Source organism: Lissotriton helveticus, chromosome 8, assembly GCF_964261635.1.
Source record: "Lissotriton helveticus chromosome 8, aLisHel1.1, whole genome shotgun sequence".
NCBI lineage: Eukaryota > Metazoa > Chordata > Amphibia > Caudata > Salamandridae > Lissotriton > Lissotriton helveticus.
This window is the reverse complement of record NC_136069.1, coordinates 1,467,084,344-1,467,107,143: the sequence shown is the minus strand read 5'-3', so window position 1 is coordinate 1,467,107,143 and position 22,800 is coordinate 1,467,084,344. Positions and strand designations below refer to the sequence as shown.

Here is a 22,800-nt window from a genome sequence, read left to right as displayed (position 1 = left end):
CTCATTAGGATGTGCACACTCCAACCAGTCCGACGCCACCTCAGGGTTATCAAAGAACCAGGCCTTCCCATGAAGTTCCGCCCAATGGCGAACCAGAAACATCATAGCATACTTCAGACCTTTATCCCTCAGCCTCTTATTCACCGGCAGGTAGCTCTGTGGCTGTTTCTGCACCATTTGGGCAAAGTCGGGGAAAAAGGAAAGTGTCGCATTTTCAAATCGCAAGGGGGACCCGGCTCGTGCCGTCTGCAAAATCACATCTCTGTCTCGATAATTCAGGACCCTTGCGATCATTGGGCGAGGGGGTGCCCCAGGCCTTGGTCTTCCCCCGGCACCCTGTGTGTGCGCTAGACTGTGAAGAAGTTGCTCAGACCCTTGGGCTTGAGGTAGTTGAGGACAATGTCTTCGACAAACAAATTCGGTGTTTGACCCTCTGATTTTTCAGGCACCCTAGGATGCGAATGTTGTTGCACCTGGTTCTTCCCTCATAATCATCCAGCTTGCGATCTGTGAGGGTTCTTGGGGTCTTCAGGTCCCTAACCTCCTGCTGTAGCAATGCGACGTCATCAATCAGGCTAGCCGTCTTGATTTCGAGCGATTTAACTTTCTCGTTGGCTTTAGTTAGATCCGTGCATATCAATCCTACCTCGATCGTAACCGTGTCCAGCTTGTTATCCAGGGCTTCCATTTTCTGGCCCAGGGAAGCCTGGACCCCATTTATGGCCGCCATAAGATCCGTCAAAGTTGGTTCAGTGGGATTTACCGTTCTGTCACCCCCCATCGACGGGGCCCTCTTCATTTCCACAGGAGACCCTTTTGGCATGGTATAACAATCCAACTTATTTGTTTGGACGTTTCTGGACCCCTTGGAAGATTTAGAGAGCGGTTTATCGGCTCCTGGCTTTGTCGCCATCTCGACTCAGTTTCTTCCATGCCATCGGATATTGGACCCAGGCTGCCACCCAGGGGCCAGGGTATCAAGGCCCCGCGCACGTCTCACGAGCACTCCGTCACCCGCCACTACATTCACAGAATTCTCTGCGATGCAATCCACGGGTCTCCCGTCCAGACCGCAGGTGGGGCAGCCCCCACAGTCACCGGCACTCCCACTGCACAACGGAGAGAACAAGAGTCCCCGACGTCCACACCTCAGCCCACAGCGTTGCGACCGGGCTCACTTATCGTGTCGCAAGGCAGAGGAATCCCAGTTGGGGCCAGGCCGTACTGCCACGGATAGACCACTATCCCTGCGGTGGATGGTGCCCCCACCTTTCACCCTCGGTCTGCACAAGAGTCTGCATGGGGGACTGTACCCAGGTCGCGGCCCAAGAAGTCCGCCGCACACCACACCCGCCGTGGCCCGGACAAGCGTGATCAGTCAGGGCAACTACGGGGCCGGACTTCATCTGGTCCTCATGGACCCCTCCTCTGACGCTGGACGTCTATTCCCTAGCCGCAGCTCCCGGCACTGTATGGGCAGTTAGTATTCCTCCTCTATCCTTTTATCAAACCTCCTGCTCTTCTGGTACGGCAAATGGCAGGCACTATGGCACAGAGGGGGCCTGTTTCCCCAGGTAGGAACCCCAAGGGCTGTATTCCAGGCTCCCTGTCACTGCTCGGCCGACCCCCACACCTCAAGCCGCCAAGCCGGGCCTCTGCGTCTCCACGGCGGGGCCGCCTGCCCCGCTCTCACACTCCTTCGTGGCGCAGATATAAATTGCAGAAGCACCGCCTACTGCCGGCTCCCCCCATCCTTACCCCCTCCGGAGGGCCCACACACAGCACTGGGGGGGGGGGGGGGGGGGAGTCTTCCATGGGGCCCCCCCTCCCCCCGTGGTGAAATTAGCCCCGCGGCGAAGGGGTTAAGAATGTTGGAGCCCCCTAAGACTCATTCACTCAGTACCTATGTCTGGTGCAACTAAGATCTATTATAGGACTGTTACACCTTTAGAAGGGCCGCGTTATATAATAACCAGGCTTTATCTTATAGTGTGTCATAGTAATCTGCCATGTGCCAGAATTGTTGACATCTTATGTAACATCGGCAAAGATGGTCAAGACGCACTACAAACTGAGATTAAGTCCGGTCAATATATAACGCGGCCCATGTTAAAGTTGTGACAGTCTGTTTTTGTCCCCAGAGGAGGGTGATGAAAATATAACAAATTCCTTGTTGTATTAGATGTGGGTATTGAGTAGAAATAGCCTCAAGGGGCTCCAATATTCTTAGGTCGTATTGCATGGTGTACAATTGTTGACATCTTATAAAACATCGGCAATACATTTTCTGGCTGATTTATAGTTCGGCATGAATTTTTAGTGTTAACTTAACTAGTTTTCTCTGTGTGAATAACAGTAAACGTGTAGTGACGAGTTCAGTTACATAGACATGGTCTGTTTTGAAAGGTTTAAGATCAACTCAGTTGTGGTCTTTTTCTTTCTAGAGCGATGCCTCCCTTTTGCCCTGAGCCGTTGCCAGGTGATGTGAGGCAGCTTCCTTGCAATGTCTAGGTAAGAATAAAAAGCCTTCTACCCATTCATGGATGATAACAGCTGGCATAGCTCAATGCCACTCTCTTGGTAACTTAATATTTCTGTGATATTTCTTGATTAACCCCATTGCACGTTATTTTTATTTTTACAGACGCCTTTAATATAATCGGTGATTGCCAAGGAAGAATTGTACATACCTAAAAAAAGAAGTGATTTGGTTGTATCGTTGCCAACCATTTAAATAGTATTATTGATTAACACAATTATTCTTTACTCTTGGTTTCACAATTTGCAGTAGCAACATTAGGTGGGTCCTGATGAAGGCACTAGACAGAACGTTGTCGGACTGTGCTGAAACTTGTTGACCACTTTATAATTTTTTAAGACAGCTATTTGGTAAAACTGTCTTTTTTGCACTGTTTTTAATTTGAATTGTGAGAGACAATAATAAATATGTGGTTTCTCATAACTCACTTTTAATCTTCACTTTTCACCTATGCACTGCACTTAGTTCCCATACACTTCATTACTCTCATCTGTTAGAAGTCATACGGAAACATCCTCGGGCTCCCCTTCACTATGATATGGTTGTAGCCCTTAGGGTCACTAGTGGTACTATAAAGAGGAGACCCAGATGATGAAGCATGTCACCAAATGCAAGGTGCAGATGTCAACGTTGCCTAGCTACAGTCCGAGGCACTTGCCAACACTATAACACTACAAAACAAGTAAGTGTTGACTGGTTTTAAACAACAAAAATCGTACTGGACTACTGCACCTTCAATGTGTTATTACAGTTTCTAAAAGTTTGCTTCAAACAAAATTGGACATACTGAGGTGAAATTGCATGAATGGAGGCTTTATAAACTGTAAGTGGAACATATTTTGTGCCGTATCCTTTATTCATAATTTGATTATATTAAAAATTGGAGCTTTTTTGGTTTTTGAAATTGATTTTCAGCCGCATAGTCTCTTGAGTGAAAACTCTAATCGCAGAAAGGACTATTTGGGGATAAAGAGTTGCTGACAGAGAAATACTTGTAATTGAACACGAGCTGCTTATTTAACTTCTACTTGCCAATCTAGCCGGGAAAATGGCAGAGTTCACAGAAGGGAATCAGAAGACTGGTGGAATAAACAGTAGTTAAATAGACCAGCTCTAAGCTCTAAATTGCTATCGCTTTCTGTTAGAAAGATATATAACCGATTGCCTTGTCTCCTATCCTACCATGACTACTATAATGACAGAAGAGGGATCTGCTTTGTAGAGAAAGAAAACAGTCCTATGGTTCGGACTCTGAGACGAAGATATGCATTGCAGACAAAGAAAACAAAGCAAGTAGGGACAACGGATATCTGAGCAGGTGAGACCGATGCACACCTTTCTTCCACTGCAGTTCAATACATCATTCTTCAGTGGTCCACATGCAGCGAGCGCAGCGGTTCCTTCCGCCGCATGGCGGGCTTTTGTTGTGTAACTATATAGAGCAAGATGTAGAAGCATTCCAATCAAATTCACAAATCTGATATCTGGGAAATGTTCCTTGAGGCGGCTAGCTGGTGCCCAGCCAAAGCTATTTTGGTACAAGCCTTCACAAAAGTAGAGTGCACACAAAACACTGAACAGCGTTGCCTCAGAAAGAGTAAAAAAAAAACAACAACATTATAGGTACTTTATTTAAAAAATTGCACAATTAGATAATTAAAGGCATTGTTATGCACTATAAAAATGTATATTTTAAATATGTACCACTTCCTATAAATAAGTTACTCTAAACGTAAATAAGATCCAAAAAAGCAGGAAAATACAGCTTCCCCCAAATCGCTCGATTCTGTATCTCCATGGAGTCTGAAACCCTTTCGCATAAGTCTTTGAACAATTAATGCTGGAACTGGATACTGAATTAGACTTTTCATCTTGGCCCCCACTTGATATCTTTCACTCCTTGAAACTGCCTCTTTAGAGCGTGTGGGTCCGCCCACTCGGAGTCCAAGCATGAGTCGTCATCATTTTCTGCAAGCTTCTAAAAAGAAACAAAGGGCAGTGCGTGAGCAACATTTTCACTAAATGTCACTAAGTACAGCACAGTGCTGAAAGATTTAGCCAATGTTTGCCTTGCAGTGTCAGGTGCCAGTTTTTAATTTATGTATGGCACTAGGTAGTTGTAAGTTTTTGTTTGTCTTCAGGCATGTGTGGAATAAATTGCCTGAAGACAAACAAAAACTCCCCTGAAGCTTACCATCACAGCTCTTCTGATTAATGGTTTGTCCCCACTGTGTTATGTGCCTGGGTCCCTGTGCTAGAAACGAACAAAAAAGGTCACATGTGAATCTGCTAAATACTACAAGAAGTCTCTACCTGTGTGGATCAAACAGGCGCTAACAAGTCGCCAATAGATACGCTCCCAGGAAACTGGCCTATCTACATAAACATGCACAGGGTCATAAATTCAAAAGCATATCAAAATGTATTAATAATCAAGTAATACATTTTTATACATAAATAATCCAAAGGTTCAAAAAGGTAACATCCCAAAATCCCATTCATTCACACACTCCTATATAAAGACTCATTTGTCCTGAAAGTCAAGGGTCCATTCATACTAGCAGCGATAAAGGCAGTGTTTGATACAGGGGACCATACTTTTCATGAGGGGTTATTATATACATCAAACTGTTATTATACGTAAAAATCGTTGTTTCCTTATACACAATATCGTCCAATTGATGTACAGAGTTGAAGAATAGGGATGAAGAGATGAGATGAGAAATAAAAATATGGTCCACACGTATTTTCAAATGTGCTGCCGACGCGCGCTTCAGCGTACGACCTGTATGGAGGGCGGGAATTTCCATAAAGAGAAGGAAGTTTGGGATGTACCTGGTTTTCAGATACCAAAATATGAAACATGTGAATCAGCAAGATAATGTGCAGAGCATTGGTAGTTAGGTAGTAGGCGACATTTTCCAGATCGATATGTTACGCACGCATACACTGCAAAACATTCCCATCACCTACTTTGAGGTGGTGGTAAGCAAGATGCACAGGCGAGGAAATATTCAAGGCTTTCAAAACTATTTGGTCAGCTAAGGCCTCTAATTTGCATTCATACTGGTACAATAAAACTATGTAGTTGCTTTACAAATGTTAGCTATAGGCATGAACACTTAGGAAGCCTGTGTGACCACTTACTTGTATGGCGAATGTGAAAGGGGAACATCATGAAGAGTACTATAAGAACATGCATAACAGACATGGGTGTTGTGTACAAGCATCTGGCCATGGCAGCTTCAAAAGTCGCCCTCACTTAGTATGGATGTGGAAATGCTATAGACACATACTGTCAATATAACACAGGTGAAGTGTTCTAACATCTAGAGTGTGGACAAAATGTTCTATAAGTTCTCGGAGTTTGTGTTCTCAGATTCACACTTCTTAAATTCATTCTCTCCAATGCCTCCCCCCCAGGTGTTTTCTAATATTCAATTTACTGGCGCCCGTTTTACTGAACTGAAAATGATAAACACGAGGGTGGCCATGCTGCAAGTTGAACCTGGCATATCAAATCTGCGGCACTAAATCAGCATACTGGACAATACTGTTAAAACACTTTACTCTGGGCAACCAATCATTTCAAACTTGCACAATCTAACCACAACACGATTGTGTTGGAATTTTGCAGGTTTGGATAAGTTATTAAAGGATAGTGGCACTATTTCATTCTTTTCGAAATGGAATATCTTCAGTTTACAAGAAACTTGGCACCCATCACCCTTAGCCCCTGGCACCCATCACCCTTAGCCATGAGTGGATACATGGAATGTTTCATCCTGGCAACAAGGAACAGTGATCATGGCAGACGCACTCGAGGCTATCATTTAAGTTTACTCGACCTTAATGCTAACACAATTATTCTAACACTAACCTATTCAGGTGGTACTGTTAGGCAAGTAGTTGGTAGAATTCAGGTTACCTCTATTTAAGCAAATAATGTTGACATGAATACTCATTCAAGTGATCGAAAGTTAATTACGGAAAACACTTGTAAATAGGTTGACAATTTATGGTGCACACCCATCTTGACACCCATGTAATTATCACAGTTGGTTTGAATTTAAACTTGATTTGGCATAGCCAGGCCAATAATTCACTGTGCCCTTAATCTGATACTGATCGCACAGGTCATATATATCAGACGTGATACAATGAGTGCGTTCATAGTAAAAACGTTTATGAGGTTTATGACTTAGACCGCTGATTGGCCAAACAAAGTTCAATCCGTCCTACAGTTACACACATTATCTTACAGGACATGGGTGGTATTGTTTATACTTTTCTTTCACTCCACTTGTTATCACTGTATTCAGCCTTTAAAGTAATACTCAGGAGGGAAAGTGATCATATTCCTACTGTAACATCTTTTAGTAGTACCTCTGCAGTCACTGACTATATTGAGCTTATATGGCACATTGAAGCTCTCCAACACCTTAATATGATCAGTTGTGGAGTTCACTTTATAAATATACTGAAGACTCGGCTGTCACTGGAGTGCACTACTAAATACTTCATTAAAATTAAGATTAATGATACAGATCCCTCTAACATTTTAATTCCCTGGCCCAAAATCATTCAATCGCTTAATCAGTATTTAACATGTTGTGAAAGGTCAAATAGGACCAGTAAGGGATATCAAACTAGGAATCCCTGCCAGACTGGTTGGTTTAAAAAGGAACAGATATGATCTTATGACTGAGAACATAAATGTAAACTATTTTATGCCACGAAAGAAGCAAAAGGAAATCTTTCTGCTACTCAATGGCAACGTGTTTGGAAACAGTCACAGCTCAGAGTAAGTTTTGTCAATTTATTAACAAATTGGTCGAAATTAATGGCCCAACAACAGAGAACTGTGCATGTCTCTTTTAATAGGAAATCTGTACAAGTAAAACTTATTCTACTCAAGGCACAGAAAAAGCAAATGCTCAGTATTCAACTTTCGGCCAAAAAGACATACTCAGTCCTAAAAGGATAAGCCGAGATATAGTTGAGAAAACATCAATTCTTTCAGAACTGAAGGGGCATTGAAGTAGTGTAGATGTAGTGCTGCCCTAGGCCCAAATGGCTTACCAGGCATGTTGTTCAACACAGAACACCACGAGGCAGCCAAATTTACCAGAGTTTCTGCCCCTTGGTTTACGGAAGCACTAAAAAAAAGCAAAAGTGCGCGTAAACACCTTGAATTAGTCTGAGGGAGGAATTATAGACCCATTGACAAATCCACCTATAATCAAGCACTAAAAGAACACTATAGGAAAGTTCGCGAGGGAAAGAAACTTTTCTTCTCTACAAAAATTGACCAGGCGGCCAACAAAAGTAGATAACTTTTTAATACTGTAAAGAGTTTTTCTTCCCCTGCATCTATTAGTTTGCCCATTGTTCCCACGAGCGACTGGACCAGGCGTATGGCCTGTTTTTTCTATGAGAACATTTTAAACATCCAGGACTCTTTCGAAATTCAGCCGCCAGAACATGAGGCAGCTATCAGTCCACCCCTGACGCTTGCTGCAACATGGACCTCTCCTTCATGCAGTTCCCTGTGATTACCCCTAAGCAATCCCTGGCACTCATGAAAACTCTTAAGTCTGTCTCACCTTCAGATCCATGTCCAGCAAAAGTACTGAAGCAATCAACCCTGTAGTTAATCTGATTCTGAACACTGCACTGCGGGAGGGGAACTAGCTGCAAACTTGGAAACATGCAAAATTCTCCCGCTCTTAAAGAAACCTAGGGCAGACCCTGAGGTTGCCAGTAATTACAGGCCTATATCCCTCCTGCCTTTCTTCTCCAAGGTTTTGGAGAAATATGTTGATGAAGTCACCACGAAGTACGTGGAGGCCAATCATCTCCTGCACCCGAGCCAGTCAGGTTCCAGAGCCAACTTCAGCACGGAAACTGCCTTGTTAGAAGTTGCTGAGACAATAAAAAGCCACGTTGAATAGAGGAGGTAACACGGTCTTGGTGTTGTTGGACCTATCTGCTGCCTTCGATACAGTGCCCCACAATAGATTATTGCAAAGACTCAAGAAGGGCGGGATCGGAGGCCCAGTATTGAGATGGTTCATGTCCTTTTTAAGTAACCGCTCACAAATAATCTGGTCACCACCTTTCACCGCAGAAATTCCTCCCGTGAACGTCGGAGTTCCACAGGGCTCAATTTTAAGCCCTACATTGTTCAATTTGTATATGGCCCCTCTCGCCCTTCTCGCCGAGAAACACGGTGCCAAAAAAGTGTGTTCGCATGTGAGAAGGGTACTGAATTCAATGGCAACAGGATTAACACCTTCCTCTCTGAGGTTTTCTCCTGGCTCAGACGAAATCCATTGAAGTGTAACTCTGAAAAGTCAGAGATTATTTTCTTCGGTTCGCATCCATAGGTATCATGGCATACTTGGTGGCCACAGAACATGCCCCCCCCCACCTCGTCTGCAGTCAGAAATCATGAAAAACCTGGGGGTTAAATTGGATGCCACCCTTTCCATGAAGCCGAAAGTCCAATCGGTGGCTGGGGCCTGTTTTGGGGAGTTGAGAATGTTGAGGAACTTTCTTCCCCTGCTTTCAGTCTCCCACAGGAAAACAGTAGTCCAGGCCCTCGTGGTGTCGAGACTGGATTATGTTAACTCCTTGTATTTGGGCCTACCGGAGTACATACTCGGTCAACTACAGGTAATCCAGAACGGCTATCTTTTTAACAGGACCTAGGACTCACACGTCTTCTCTTCTGTCTTCCCTACATTGGCTACATAGTCTTGGTCTTCAAAGCTTTTCATAAGATTGGAGGCCCCTACCTAAGGGAAAGATTTAATCCCTATACACCGCAGCATACCTTGAGGTCCTCTGCTCAGCTCTTGATCTCGACTCCGAAGGTCTTGCTCTCCCGGGTAGGGGGAAGATCCTTTCAAGCAGTTGCCTCTCGGCTATGGAATGGCCTACTTCTCCCTCTTAGACAGATACCGGACCTCCTTACTTTTAGGAGGAACCTGAAAACATGGCTTTTCCAGCATTAGGACTGCCTGATTCTGCTGTGGGTGGATGTTCTGTATGCTATTATGTGTTTTTTTCTCTTAGTGCCGGGACACTCTTGGAAGTAGCAGCGCACTCTATAAATACCAGTTAACATAACATACATACCAGATGTTGATCACTGGACAAAATTCCCTTATCCGTTAGTTATGGTCTTCGTTCAGAGCTCTCCCTAATTCCCCTAGGCGAGTACAAGCTCCATACTTTATCTCCTTTATAAAAAGGAGCGACAGGAACGATCCTGGCAATTATCAATTAATTGCCCTGTTAGATATGGAGGCTAAGGTTTACGCAAGGATTCTTTTGGGAGAACTTTGTCAAGTACACCAAAACACAGGTCATGTTATTCAGTAGACCAAAAAAAACAACAAAACCCCAAGAAAAATCTGGTATCTAGATTAAATTATACTCCAGTTTACAGATACAGGTTCACCTATATACCACTTGTTTTCTTTTCTACTTTTCTTTTTAGAGGCTACATACAAAATTATATATAATTATATAATTATATAGTCCCTCTTGGGAACCCATATTCAAGATCATAAAGGCTAAATTAACTTCTGCTTTATCTTACAGTGAGGAGGTGCGTCCTCATTGGATTGCAAATCTTTTACATATATTACAACACAGGGCATACTGGAAGATCACAGATATATCTGGAATTTAAGCTTAGCAGTTAAGATTCATCCTGTCTTGATGTATTTCTGAAATGCAGTTATCAGATCAGGAATGCCAAGCAAGACTTTCTTAATACTGTGCTAAAGCACATATTATAGGTGAAGAATGCACAAAACCGAATCCCTGTGTTGATTATCGCTATTTTGTAATTAAGGAACTTGGTCTAGCTAGTAATTGAGGCATACAGATTTGCTAACAGACATCCGAAATTAAGTTGTGTTTTTTTATTTTATATAGCTTCTAAAAAATTGTCAAAAAATTAAATCTAATCTGATCACGTATATTAGTTGCTTTATTTTTACATCACCATAAAATGTAGCTATAAATGTATTTTAGATTGCTGTATCTTGACTAATATTCTTTATAGGTGTATTATTGCCAGGGCCAGGTAAAAGTATTTATGTATTTAAAAAAAAAAAAATAAGGTAGGAACCTTATCCACCAAGTTGTTTGATTGTTCAGGCTCTTTTTAATTTTTTGATTATAAATAATTATATGGAACTAAATTATTTAATTCATTGCTATGACTCTAAGGACAGTCGACCCAACTAATGGCAACTCTTCAAAATGCCAATAGACACTCTGTCCTTAATTATATGTCTATGGATGTAGTATTTTATTGATAACATGAGGTATCCCACCAACAGCTAAGTAGTCTGTAGACAGGACCTAACAACAATACATTTGCATCGTCAAAAAACACTGCCATGCATTGGTGAAAAGAAGTGCTTTAAAACCTTTTAATAGGAATAAAATTACCATTCTGCACTATTTTAATAAAGGACATATACAGATCAGGACCTTACTTTCTTGTACTAAATTGGTGCAGCCAATTAGAGATCCACAAAAGCAAAAATGTAATTAGACCTTGCAAAAAACAATTTAATTCCACCTGACGAAGCTTCAACAAACCGTTGAAAGAAAAAGGCATGTATTCTCCTACGGGACTTTAACCACATAGGGCTCCATCAGGAGATCTGCAGTATTTGAGAGGAGGTAATACTGCATCGGATATTACTCGCATATCAACAGGTATTGGCTTAACCAGGTTGATGATTAAATTCCAATGATCTTTACAATGGGGAATTATATGCAGCAATCAGTGCACCATTCGGATTGCTCCACCTTTACCCGTGGTTCTGGACCTTTATCATGGGACAAATTCCTCCAGGTTTGACCTGGAGGATTTGTCCCAGAAACAAAATTAAATACAGTGGGACATGCAATACTGATTTAGCCGAAAACATATAGAGGTGAAGTATTTAGCAGCGACTCATAATGAGGAAGACAGCCTAAACTTTTTTTTAAATGTCTATTTCAACCCTGTTTTTCAGACTTTACTTAAACCAGTAAAAATTATTTGTGACAGAAATAAATCATATTACCCACCCCTTGGTTCACACCCACTTATTTCCTTTTTTATATAATTAGTAGGGAAATGGACCTATCCCCAGCATTCACAAAGAAAGTAAAAACAACAGGGCCATGACTCAATGTAGAAAGCAGTTTAAAAACATTCATTTGGCAACTATTAAGTAGATGTTTGGAATAGCATTTAAATCCACAGTCCATTGGAATTCTTATCCTTGACCACACACCTCCTTTTATATGCACTAAAATGGTGTCGAGAAACCGGTTTGTTTACTGGCAGATAGTGAGCGAGATTGGGGTGGCCAACAGACTGTTCCCAGCCAGGAGAGGTCTATATGGTTGAAAAAGAAAGGGCAAAAATAGTTTAACAATATTTTGTTTTGAAATAAGATCTGGCAGGATGAGGTAACTCCCTGCACCTGCCATTTCATCCGCATTACAAGTTGCACACCTACAAGTTTTCTGGTGTCTGAGGACCAGAATTATCTTCTAAATCTGGCCCTGGTTCTCCCAGCAGAGACAACAGGGAATTCTGAATGGGACCCTTTGAGAATACAAATGGTATGATTCGGAATAGTGACCATTAACATTGAAAGTACTTTGACTATGCAGTGGTCCAAGAGTAGATCCACAATATTCAGCCAACGTTGTATCAAATTCTCTGTGAAAGGCCGGCATCATAGAAAGGTGCGGTTATTAACATTTGTTTTACTTTCCTAAATTAAGCAGACAATGCTATGTAAAACATAATGTGAAAGGAGCCTTTCATACCTTGAGTTCTTCTTGCTTTTTGTAGTAATACATCATCATCTGTTTTTGCTCTTCACCGCTGACCACAGGCTCACGTGCTGGGGCACCTTGTCCCTTCTGGTAGAGGGTGGCAGAAGTACATATCATTTTTAAAGTATCATCAGCTTAAGGTGCTCAATTACTATTAAAAATCTATGTTAATCAAGCAGCAGACGTAGCAACTCATTTAGCCCTTAGAGAACCTCAAATTCCACACCAACAAAGCAGCAAAATGTTTGCAGGATTTCTGCGCACTGATTTTTGTTTCACAGGTGTTTTGATATAAATTTAGTAACTAAAAATATACCATGTATAATAAGTTAGTATATATGTGAATAATATGTACTGCAGCCATGATGTGAAAGAAACTCCAGATTTTATGAATTCATCATGCAGATGTGTAACAATTAGCCCTTGGTGTTCCTAATCACTACTGACGCCCGACTCAGTCACATAGCTGCTTACCTAGAATGCACTAGCATCTGCCTACATGAGATTTTGAACAGTCTTTTATTCCTACTTCTAAATACTCAACCAGTATGGCTTGGCTTCGACTCCGTTCCATTTCATTCTTATGACACATACGCTTTCTTCTAACAATCCTATAGTTTTTTTCTCTTATATTATTCTTTAATTTATTTAATAGTCTTCTACATCTTTGTTTCTATTTTTTTCACTATTAACATCTGAACTCCATACCAATTTTTTTTAAATGGTGCATGGTTTTAAGTATTTACTAATAAACTGGTTATAATATTCTTCATGTCATAATCATTTGCATATTCCACTTTGGCTAACTCAGTCATGCTTAAGCATGCAGAAATGTCTGGTTTTCTTTAGGAATGCGAGGATCTGTTGCCTTTTATGCATACGCTTTTCAGAATAGAAGGTGTTAAATGAAAAATAATTATACAATTTAAATATCAAACGGTCTTTGACATAAATCTGGCTCCCAAAGCATAAACGTTCAGAGGTACATTTAATCTAGACCATAACGATGCTGGGAAGGATGGGAGAAATGTGGGAAGAAAGTACTTACTCTCATATAGCATTGGTATATATATTCACACTTTGTAATCTTTCCCAGTCGTCATGCTAGGAATCCCTGTACAGCAAAGATGAAACTTACACATCTACTTCCTACCCTGCACTTTTCCGTCTCCTGTGAAGAAAATCTACTCGGCCAGGTCTGCAGCCTTTTTGCCTTGTCCATGTAAAATATAATGCATCTGCAGACATCCACAAAGTACAAAGATTTTCAAGTAGACAATGCCGGATTTGGGAAAAAGGAACAAAGTTCATTCAAAATTAAAGTTGTAGGCACTTTAGGCATAAACTACAGGTTGGTCCATAGGGTGACTGTCTTTGGTAAATCAAAGCTCTATGATGGTAAAGAAATTGCACCTCCAACACTCTCCTTGTTGATGTGAGGAAAAGTAATAGCCCGGTCTTCCACAAGATACATTTTAAGTGCACCTTATGGATCGGTTTAAATGGAGACATCATGAACTAGTTCAGATCTCAGGACAGATTTCTTCAACCCGGCAGGAAAGCTCTAAAAGCCGTTGAATTGTTTTAGGATCTATTATGGAAAAAAATGAGGCAGCGCCCTCTGTTCTCCTGGCTCTGGAAATTGCTGCGAGACAGATTATCATTGAAGAATATTCAAGACCACTCTTATCTGGATCCAGCAAGTATGGATGCACTTGGTGGAGTTGTATGGAGACTTGGTTAAAGTCCCTGCCTTTGTCACATGTACAGAAATGCTAACATTTGCCTTGTTAGTGTAGTCACTGGTGTGCACGCCTGTGCCAGAAATGTTCCTAAAGTCTAGTGGAATGTTTAAATGCCCAAATACTAGGCCGTCAGATTCCATAACTTGTCTCTAGTGTCGGGGGAGCATCCTGGGATGAGTCTTTAGCAGTACTACCGGATATACGGACATCCTCAGGAGATCGCTGTACCAGTACTGGTAAGGCTAAATCAGGGAAATGAGGATGTGGAAACAGGGATCTGTATTCACTTTCCTCAGTACCCTGGAACTCAAGAGAAACGGAGGAAAGGCATCTGCACAGACATTCAACCTGCTCAGTCAAAAGGCATATCCATTGGATGCTGGCTGCCAGAACCAGTGCAAATTCTTTGTTCTGCAGAGTGGCAAACAGGTATAATGTGGGCAAGTCCCTGCTGTGGGACATCTAATCCTGATGGTCTTGGTGGAGCTCTCATTCGTGGCAGTCTGAGTGAACTCATCTGAGCACATATGCCGGGTCGTGCTGGCATCCTGGGAAATATTCCACTACCATTCTATCTTGGAGATTGCCCAATCCCACAGCTTCTGTGCTTCTTCAGATAAATGATGGGACCCCGTTTCTGCTGGTTTTGCAGTATAATACATGGATGTTGCGTTGTCCATTCTAATCAGCACAGCTTGACCGGCAACACTTGGGAGGAATGACTACAGGCCCAGCTGAATGGTCCGCAGCTCAAGGATATTGATAAGGAACATCTTCTCAGAGTCCAACCAGAGGCCTCTGGCCATCAGCTCCAGCATGTGGGCTCCCCAACCCTCCATAGATGCATCCACTGTCATTACTATCCTGTCTGTTGAAGATTGGAATGGGAGGACAACACTAAGGGTTGGTGGGTATTTATACCATAGATAAGCCTGTTCGATCCTTCTTGACATCTGAATAGTGTCATCCCATGAGCCATTTATTTGACAACACTGGTGGTCCATTTCCTGCTGTATTGATCTCGCGTTTTGTCTTCAAAATGGTATTAGCCCCCTGCAGCATGACATCATACTCGGAAGGGATTCGGACAGTCTGACTGGAACTGTTTGTTTGATGGAAAAATGTTTTTGCAATCACTTGAAGTGTCACCATCCTTTCAGTTGAAGAAAATGCCTACCCTAGCACTGTGTCCAAGATGGCTCCTCAAACCTGGCGTCTTTTCAACAGGTAGATGGAAGATTTCTCACTGTTCAGAGCCAGACCCAACCTGTGGGTCTGTTACTGTAGGCAGTTGTACAGCCACATCTCTCTCCCCTTGATGGAGCTTTGACGAGCCAATCCTCCAAGTAGGGGTATTCCTGGTTGCAGGAGGGCAGTAAGAGAAGTAAGCTCTTTGTGAAAACCTAGGGTGCAGCTATGAATCCAAAAAGGAGTGCCCTGAATTGACAGTCCTGCCCCACTACTGAAAAACCAGAGGTCTTTCCTGTGGTTTTGATGTAGGCAGACGTGAAATATGCATCTTAAAGATCCAGAGAAGTAAAGTATTCTAATTCCTGTGCATCAAAAGGACTTCCTCCAGGATAAAGCACTGGTTTTTTAGGAACCTGTTTAACTCTCTGATGTCCAGCATTGATCTCCAGTTCCTTTTCCTTCTGTATTACATAGAACCTGGATTAGATTCCTTGGCAACTTTGGGATTTCGGGGCAACCTCTATTGCTCTTTTCAGGAGGAGGGGGAGAACCTCGTGTTGCAACTCCCACAAGTGTAAATTATGTGTCTTCTTGAGTGGATGATTTGGTGTTTTTGTATAAATTCAAGAGTGCATGACGAAGGTGCTATTGAATCAAGAAACGAGGCTTAGGCGCACAGCGAATGTAGAATAAACACGAAGTGTTAGAAACAGTAGGTAGGTTGAAGAAGGATGAAGGTGCTCCAACAGGTGATGTAACTAGCCAAAATACGTCCAATAATTGTAGCAGAACGGTGTGTTACGTGGTACGTAAACACATCCCTGTGTTCGGGCACACTTATGTAGTTCAGCGTAGGCTGATTCAAGTAAAGTTCAGATGAGAGGGTTTTCAAAGTTTGTGTATATTTAATCAATGTTCACAGTTCATTGTGCAATAGCGTTACATCACGCCATGAAATCCATTGAAAGTAATCCAATAATATATTTCAAAGTATGCTCCAATGCATTTCGGACTCGTGTAGTCCTTTGTCAAGGAGCGCTACAGGAAGGATACAAAACAGCAATTTAGATCAACGAAAACAGGCAGCTGTAAGGTTGTGTGCATGCGGTGAAAGGGGTGTAAGTGAGATTTATAAGCTGTGACTGAGGTGACATCAAAGAGAGTGCGTGCGGCTTAAAAAAAGGTGTGGAGTTGACATGCAGTCTTTAAACTGGGAGTTTTAAAACAACATAGGTCCGTGCAAGTGAAAACGGATGGTTCGGTGAACATGCGTGCTTAACGGTAAAAAACGGTAAAAAAGGGTGCGTTGCAAACGAGCAGTGTGTATCATGATTAATTACAACGGCAGTAACTGGTGATGTTAGCGCAAACCAGCGATAGAATGAAACGAGGTTAATAATGCAATGTGAAAGTATCTTACGCTTCCACATTGGTGTACTGCTCACATCCGTGCTGCAAAAATAATAACAGGAACGTGAAAAGTTATCAGCGAGCAAAAACGCTTATGTGAAAGATAACTCACCGCCATGCGGTCGCGGTAACTTACTGTGGGAATTTCAGAAAGGTGGACTACGTGTCTCGAGCTTCGCGGAGATACTGCGGAGTTCGAAAGGAAAGTATAGAATGATAGAAATAGAGAAAAGATACCCAGATAGAGGGAAAAACAAAGCGGCCATCTTGTAACGGTGTAGGTGAAGAACCAGGAATGTGTTACAGCTAAATTACAACATGCTAGTAAATGTAGCAATAAAAGTGCAGAATGCGGGTACAACATATCAAACGACATTGTTACAAGTAACAACTCAGTTCAGTCCGATCGTTAAGCCCAAAAGGCTTCAAAGATTGGAGTTTGTAGATCCACGATGTCTCACGTTGTAGGAGGGTTTTGTTGTTATCTCTGCCCTCACAGTGGGTGACCATTTCCAATACCAAATACTTCAACTGGGCTACACTGTGGTGCGCCTCGTTGAAGTGCGTTGCCAGATTAGATTTGGTGTTCTTGGTACGGATATTCAATTTGTGTTCATTGAGTCTCGTTTTTATTTTCCTACTGGTTTTACCTACGTAGATCTTTCCACACGGGCATTTGAGTAGGTAAATCAAGTTGGCTGAATCGCAGGTGGCATCTACTTTTAAGGCGATCTCAAATCCTTTCATAGGATGGTGTATGATGTTGCCTCCAATTACGTTATTGCAATTATTGCAATGATGACAGGGACGTGTGCCTGTGTATTTCCTCGGTGTGTCAGTGGGTTTAGATAGAATTTCTCTAATGTTCATTGGTCGGTTGTAAGCAAAAATCGGGGGATCTTTGAAAAGGTCCCCAAAATCCGGTTCCGACGACAAAATTCGCCTGTGTCTTAATATGATTTTCTTATAGATTTTGCTCACAGTAGAGAATTTGGAGACCAATGTCATTCTGGGATTAGGATCCTTTTTTCTGCTTTTCAGAGCTTCTGTTCTGGAGATAGTGAGTACTCTATCTTGTGCCTCTTTGATGATGTTTTCAGGGTAACCTCGAGTGGAGAACCTAGAGGCCATAGTTTGGATTTGGGAATCTCTTCTATTGTCATCTGAAACTATCCGAGTAACTCTCAGCATCTGGCTGAATGGGAGGTGTCTTTTCAGGGAGTCTTGATGAAAACTGCTATATAGCAGGGTATTATTGCGGTCTGTTTCCTTGCGGTACAAATCAGTTTCGATACCATCTGTTGTGATTCTCACTAATACATCTAAAAATGTAATTTCTGTGGCTGAGATATTCCAGGTGAACTCAATTCGGTCATCTCTAGTATTCAACAAGGATAAGGCTGATTCCAGGTGCTCCCGGGAACCTTTCCAGATGAAGAAAAGGTCATCTATATATCGTGCATAAAGTTTGAGGTTGTCGTTCCAATCCACGTTCGTCAGAATGTGGTTGAGTTCAAAGTTACCCATGTAGATATTTGCGTATGTCGGCGCGGCGCAATTGCCCATTGCCATCCCGGACATTTGTAAGTACCAATGATCCTCAAAACAAAAGTAACTGTGGTATAAAGTGAAAATCATAAGTTCTAGAATAAATGTTTTCAAAGGGTCTGCAATATTTGATTCTAGTAAAGCTGATTCTATGGCTTCAATTCCCCCAGCATGGGGAATAGAGGTGTATAGGCTCTTGACATCAGCAGTGCATAGTAGTATTTGTTCCTCGTTCTTGATCTCAACGGAGTTTAATTTGTTGATGAAGTCAGTGGTATCACGAATATAACTATTTAAGCTGGTCACCGTAGGTTGTAAGTGGCGATCAATGAATTTTCCGGTAGGTTCGTGGATTGACCCCCGTGTGGACACGATGGGGCGAAAAGGTGGATCCATCAAGTTTTTATGTATTTTAGGCAGCATAGTGAGAGTTGGACTTTTTGGGTGATCGACGATCAAGTATCGCCTGGTTCTGTCGTCAATTATGTCATTTTCCCTGGCTTTGTCAATGATGTTGAGTAACATCGTTTTGTATTCCTTAGTGGGGTTGCCCTCGAGTGGCAGGTAGGTTTCAACGTCAAAGACGTGTTCTCTGGCTCTACGAGTGTAGAGGTCCGCATTAAGGATGACTAAGGCGCCACCCTTGTCAGCTTTCAAACATTTGATGGTTTTGTTGTTGGCGATGTTCTTCAAGGTATCATGATCCTTGTTGGTGATGTTCCTGCGTTTGGGTTTCTTGTAATTGATTTTAGCAATATCCTGACGAACTAGGGTTTCGAAGTTGTCAATACTCTTATGGCTGCTTGGGGGCATATAGTTACTTTTAGGTCGTAGGCCAAGTAGCTGATCCGGTTTGGTTTCCACAACGGGACAGAACCGACGACCCAGACGGGGCAAAGGAACAAACAAAAAACAACGGAAAGAGCCAACCTCAAAACAAACCCAAAACGAGGAAGCATCGTTAGTAATAAACATTTCTGACACCAACCTTACACCTTACGAAATCAAAACTTTACAAAAGGGCATGTCATTCATCCCAACCAGCAACACTAACCTTCTTGAACTAGAAGTCAGCACCTTCAAGCTCACCAGAAAATTACGTCTTAAACATTTTTTTGAAAAAGTTTTGGAACCCGTTGTGGAAACCAAACCGGATCAGCTACATGGCCTACGACCTACAAGTAACTATATGCCCCCAAGCAGCCATAAGAGTATTGACAACTTCGAAACCCTAGTTCGTCAGGATATTGCTAAAATCAATTACAAGAAACCCAAACGCAGGAACATCACCAACAAGGATCATGATACCTTGAAGAACATCGCCAACAACAAAACCATCAAATGTTTGAAAGCTGACAAGGGTGGCGCCTTAGTCATCCTTAATGCGGACCTCTACACTCGTAGAGCCAGAGAACACGTCTTTGACGTTGAAACCTACCTGCCACTCGAGGGCAACCCCACTAAGGAATACAAAACGATGTTACTCAACATCATTGACAAAGCCAGGGAAAATGACATAATTGACGACAGAACCAGGCGATACTTGATCGTCGATCACCCAAAAAGTCCAACTCTCACTATGCTGCCTAAAATACATAAAAACTTGATGGATCCACCTTTTCGCCCCATCGTGTCCACACGGGGGTCAATCCACGAACCTACCGGAAAATTCATTGATCGCCACTTACAACCTACGGTGACCAGCTTAAATAGTTATATTCGTGATACCACTGACTTCATCAACAAATTAAACTCCGTTGAGATCAAGAACGAGGAACAAATACTACTATGCACTGCTGATGTCAAGAGCCTATACACCTCTATTCCCCATGCTGGGGGAATTGAAGCCATAGAATCAGCTTTACTAGAATCAAATATTGCAGACCCTTTGAAAACATTTATTCTAGAACTTATGATTTTCACTTTATACCACAGTTACTTTTGTTTTGAGGATCATTGGTACTTACAAATGTCCGGGATGGCAATGGGCAATTGCGCCGCGCCGACATACGCAAATATCTACATGGGTAACTTTGAACTCAACCACATTCTGACGAACGTGGATTGGAACGACAACCTCAAACTTTATGCACGATATATAGATGACCTTTTCTTCATCTGGAAAGGTTCCCGGGAGCACCTGGAATCAGCCTTATCCTTGTTGAATACTAGAGATGACCGAATTGAGTTCACCTGGAATATCTCAGCCACAGAAATTACATTTTTAGATGTATTAGTGAGAATCACAACAGATGGTATCGAAACTGATTTGTACCGCAAGGAAACAGACCGCAATAATACCCTGCTATATAGCAGTTTTCATCAAGACTCCCTGAAAAGACACCTCCCATTCAGCCAGATGCTGAGAGTTACTCGGATAGTTTCAGATGACAATAGAAGAGATTCCCAAATCCAAACTATGGCCTCTAGGTTCTCCACTCGAGGTTACCCTGAAAACATCATCAAAGAGGCACAAGATAGAGTACTCACTATCTCCAGAACAGAAGCTCTGAAAAGCAGAAAAAAGGATCCTAATCCCAGAATGACATTGGTCTCCAAATTCTCTACTGTGAGCAAAATCTATAAGAAAATCATATTAAGACACTGGCGAATTTTGTCGTCGGAACCGGATTTTGGGGACCTTTTCAAAGATCCCCCGATTTTTGCTTACAACCGACCAATGAACATTAGAGAAATTCTATCTAAACCCACTGACACACCGAGGAAATACACAGGCACACGTCCCTGTCATCATTGCAATAATTGCAATAACGTAATTGGAGGCAACATCATACACCATCCTATGAAAGGATTTGAGATCGCCTTAAAAGTAGATGCCACCTGCGATTCAGCCAACTTGATTTACCTACTCAAATGCCCGTGTGGAAAGATCTACGTAGGTAAAACCAGTAGGAAAATAAAAACGAGACTCAATGAACACAAATTGAATATCCGTACCAAGAACACCAAATCTAATCTGGCAACGCACTTCAACGAGGCGCACCACAGTGTAGCCCAGTTGAAGTATTTGGTATTGGAAATGGTCACCCACTGTGAGGGCAGAGATAACAACAAAACCCTCCTACAACGTGAGACATCGTGGATCTACAAACTCCAATCTTTGAAGCCTTTTGGGCTTAACGATCGGACTGAACTGAGTTGTTACTTGTAACAATGTCGTTTGATATGTTGTACCCGCATTCTGCACTTTTATTGCTACATTTACTAGCATGTTGTAATTTAGCTGTAACACATTCCTGGTTCTTCACCTACACCGTTACAAGATGGCCGCTTTGTTTTTCCCTCTATCTGGGTATCTTTTCTCTATTTCTATCATTCTATACTTTCCTTTCGAACTCCGCAGTATCTCCGCGAAGCTCGAGACACGTAGTCCACCTTTCTGAAATTCCCACAGTAAGTTACCGCGACCGCATGGCGGTGAGTTATCTTTCACATAAGCGTTTTTGCTCGCTGATAACTTTTCACGTTCCTGTTATTATTTTTGCAGCACGGATGTGAGCAGTACACCAATGTGGAAGCGTAAGATACTTTCACATTGCATTATTAACCTCGTTTCATTCTATCGCTGGTTTGCGCTAACATCACCAGTTACTGCCGTTGTAATTAATCATGATACACACTGCTCGTTTGCAACGCACCCTTTTTTACCGTTTTTTACCGTTAAGCACGCATGTTCACCGAACCATCCGTTTTCACTTGCACGGACCTATGTTGTTTTAAAACTCCCAGTTTAAAGACTGCATGTCAACTCCACACCTTTTTTTAAGCCGCACGCACTCTCTTTGATGTCACCTCAGTCACAGCTTATAAATCTCACTTACACCCCTTTCACCGCATGCACACAACCTTACAGCTGCCTGTTTTCGTTGATCTAAATTGCTGTTGTTGTATCCTTCCTGTAGAGCTCCTTGACAAAGGACTACACGAGTCCGAAATGCATTGGAGCATACTTTGAAATATATTATTGGATTACTTTCAATGGATTTCATGGCGTGATGTAACGCTATTGCACAATGAACTGTGAACATTGATTAAATATACACAAACTTTGAAAACCCTCTCATCTGAACTTTACTTGAATCAGCCTACGCTGAACTACATGAAGGTGCTATTGAAACACCCAGCTGTCTGATATTCTGAAATTTCAAGCAAGGGCGTAAAGGGATATTCTTCCCCTACCAGTTATGGGATGGTAGAGGGGAGTCAAGCTCTCTTCTTACTGTCCTAATTGGGTGATTGTGAAGTACCCTTTTTCCTTACAGAAGTTCTGCCAGATCAACCTCCGCTGTAATTCTTTGTTTTGGGTGCACTCCTGAGAGGGCAATTATAGGAAAGCTGCCTTTTCTGAGTTGTCACCCTGGATGTTTCGCCTATATTTCTGCTGGCTTCAGACCTCTGTGCGTGTTACTCCTTATCCTTCTATCCAGTTGTAAAGTGCCTGTGCTCCCACTTTTAGCATGGTCAAATTGGAATACTCCCAAT

General features: G+C 42.2%; 1 protein-coding gene across 4 annotated transcripts in view; it reads right to left on the bottom strand.

Moving 5' to 3' along the window:
- Positions 1-4,152: 4,152 nt before the first annotated feature.
- Positions 4,153-22,800, bottom strand: part of CFAP298 (cilia and flagella associated protein 298) — a 142,276-nt gene continuing 123,628 nt past the window's right edge. For 2 of the 4 annotated variants that reach the window (XM_078656226.1, XM_078656228.1), the window contains exons 7-8: positions 12,395-12,490; positions 4,153-4,517 (exon numbers count right to left, since the gene is read on the bottom strand). In XM_078656226.1, the coding sequence (XP_078512352.1) occupies positions 4,407-4,517; positions 12,395-12,490 (207 nt within the window). In that variant the 3' untranslated portion in view covers positions 4,153-4,406. The remainder of the gene's footprint in view (positions 4,518-12,394; positions 12,491-22,800) is intronic. The other 2 variants (XM_078656225.1, XM_078656227.1) reach the window with 1 other exon arrangement.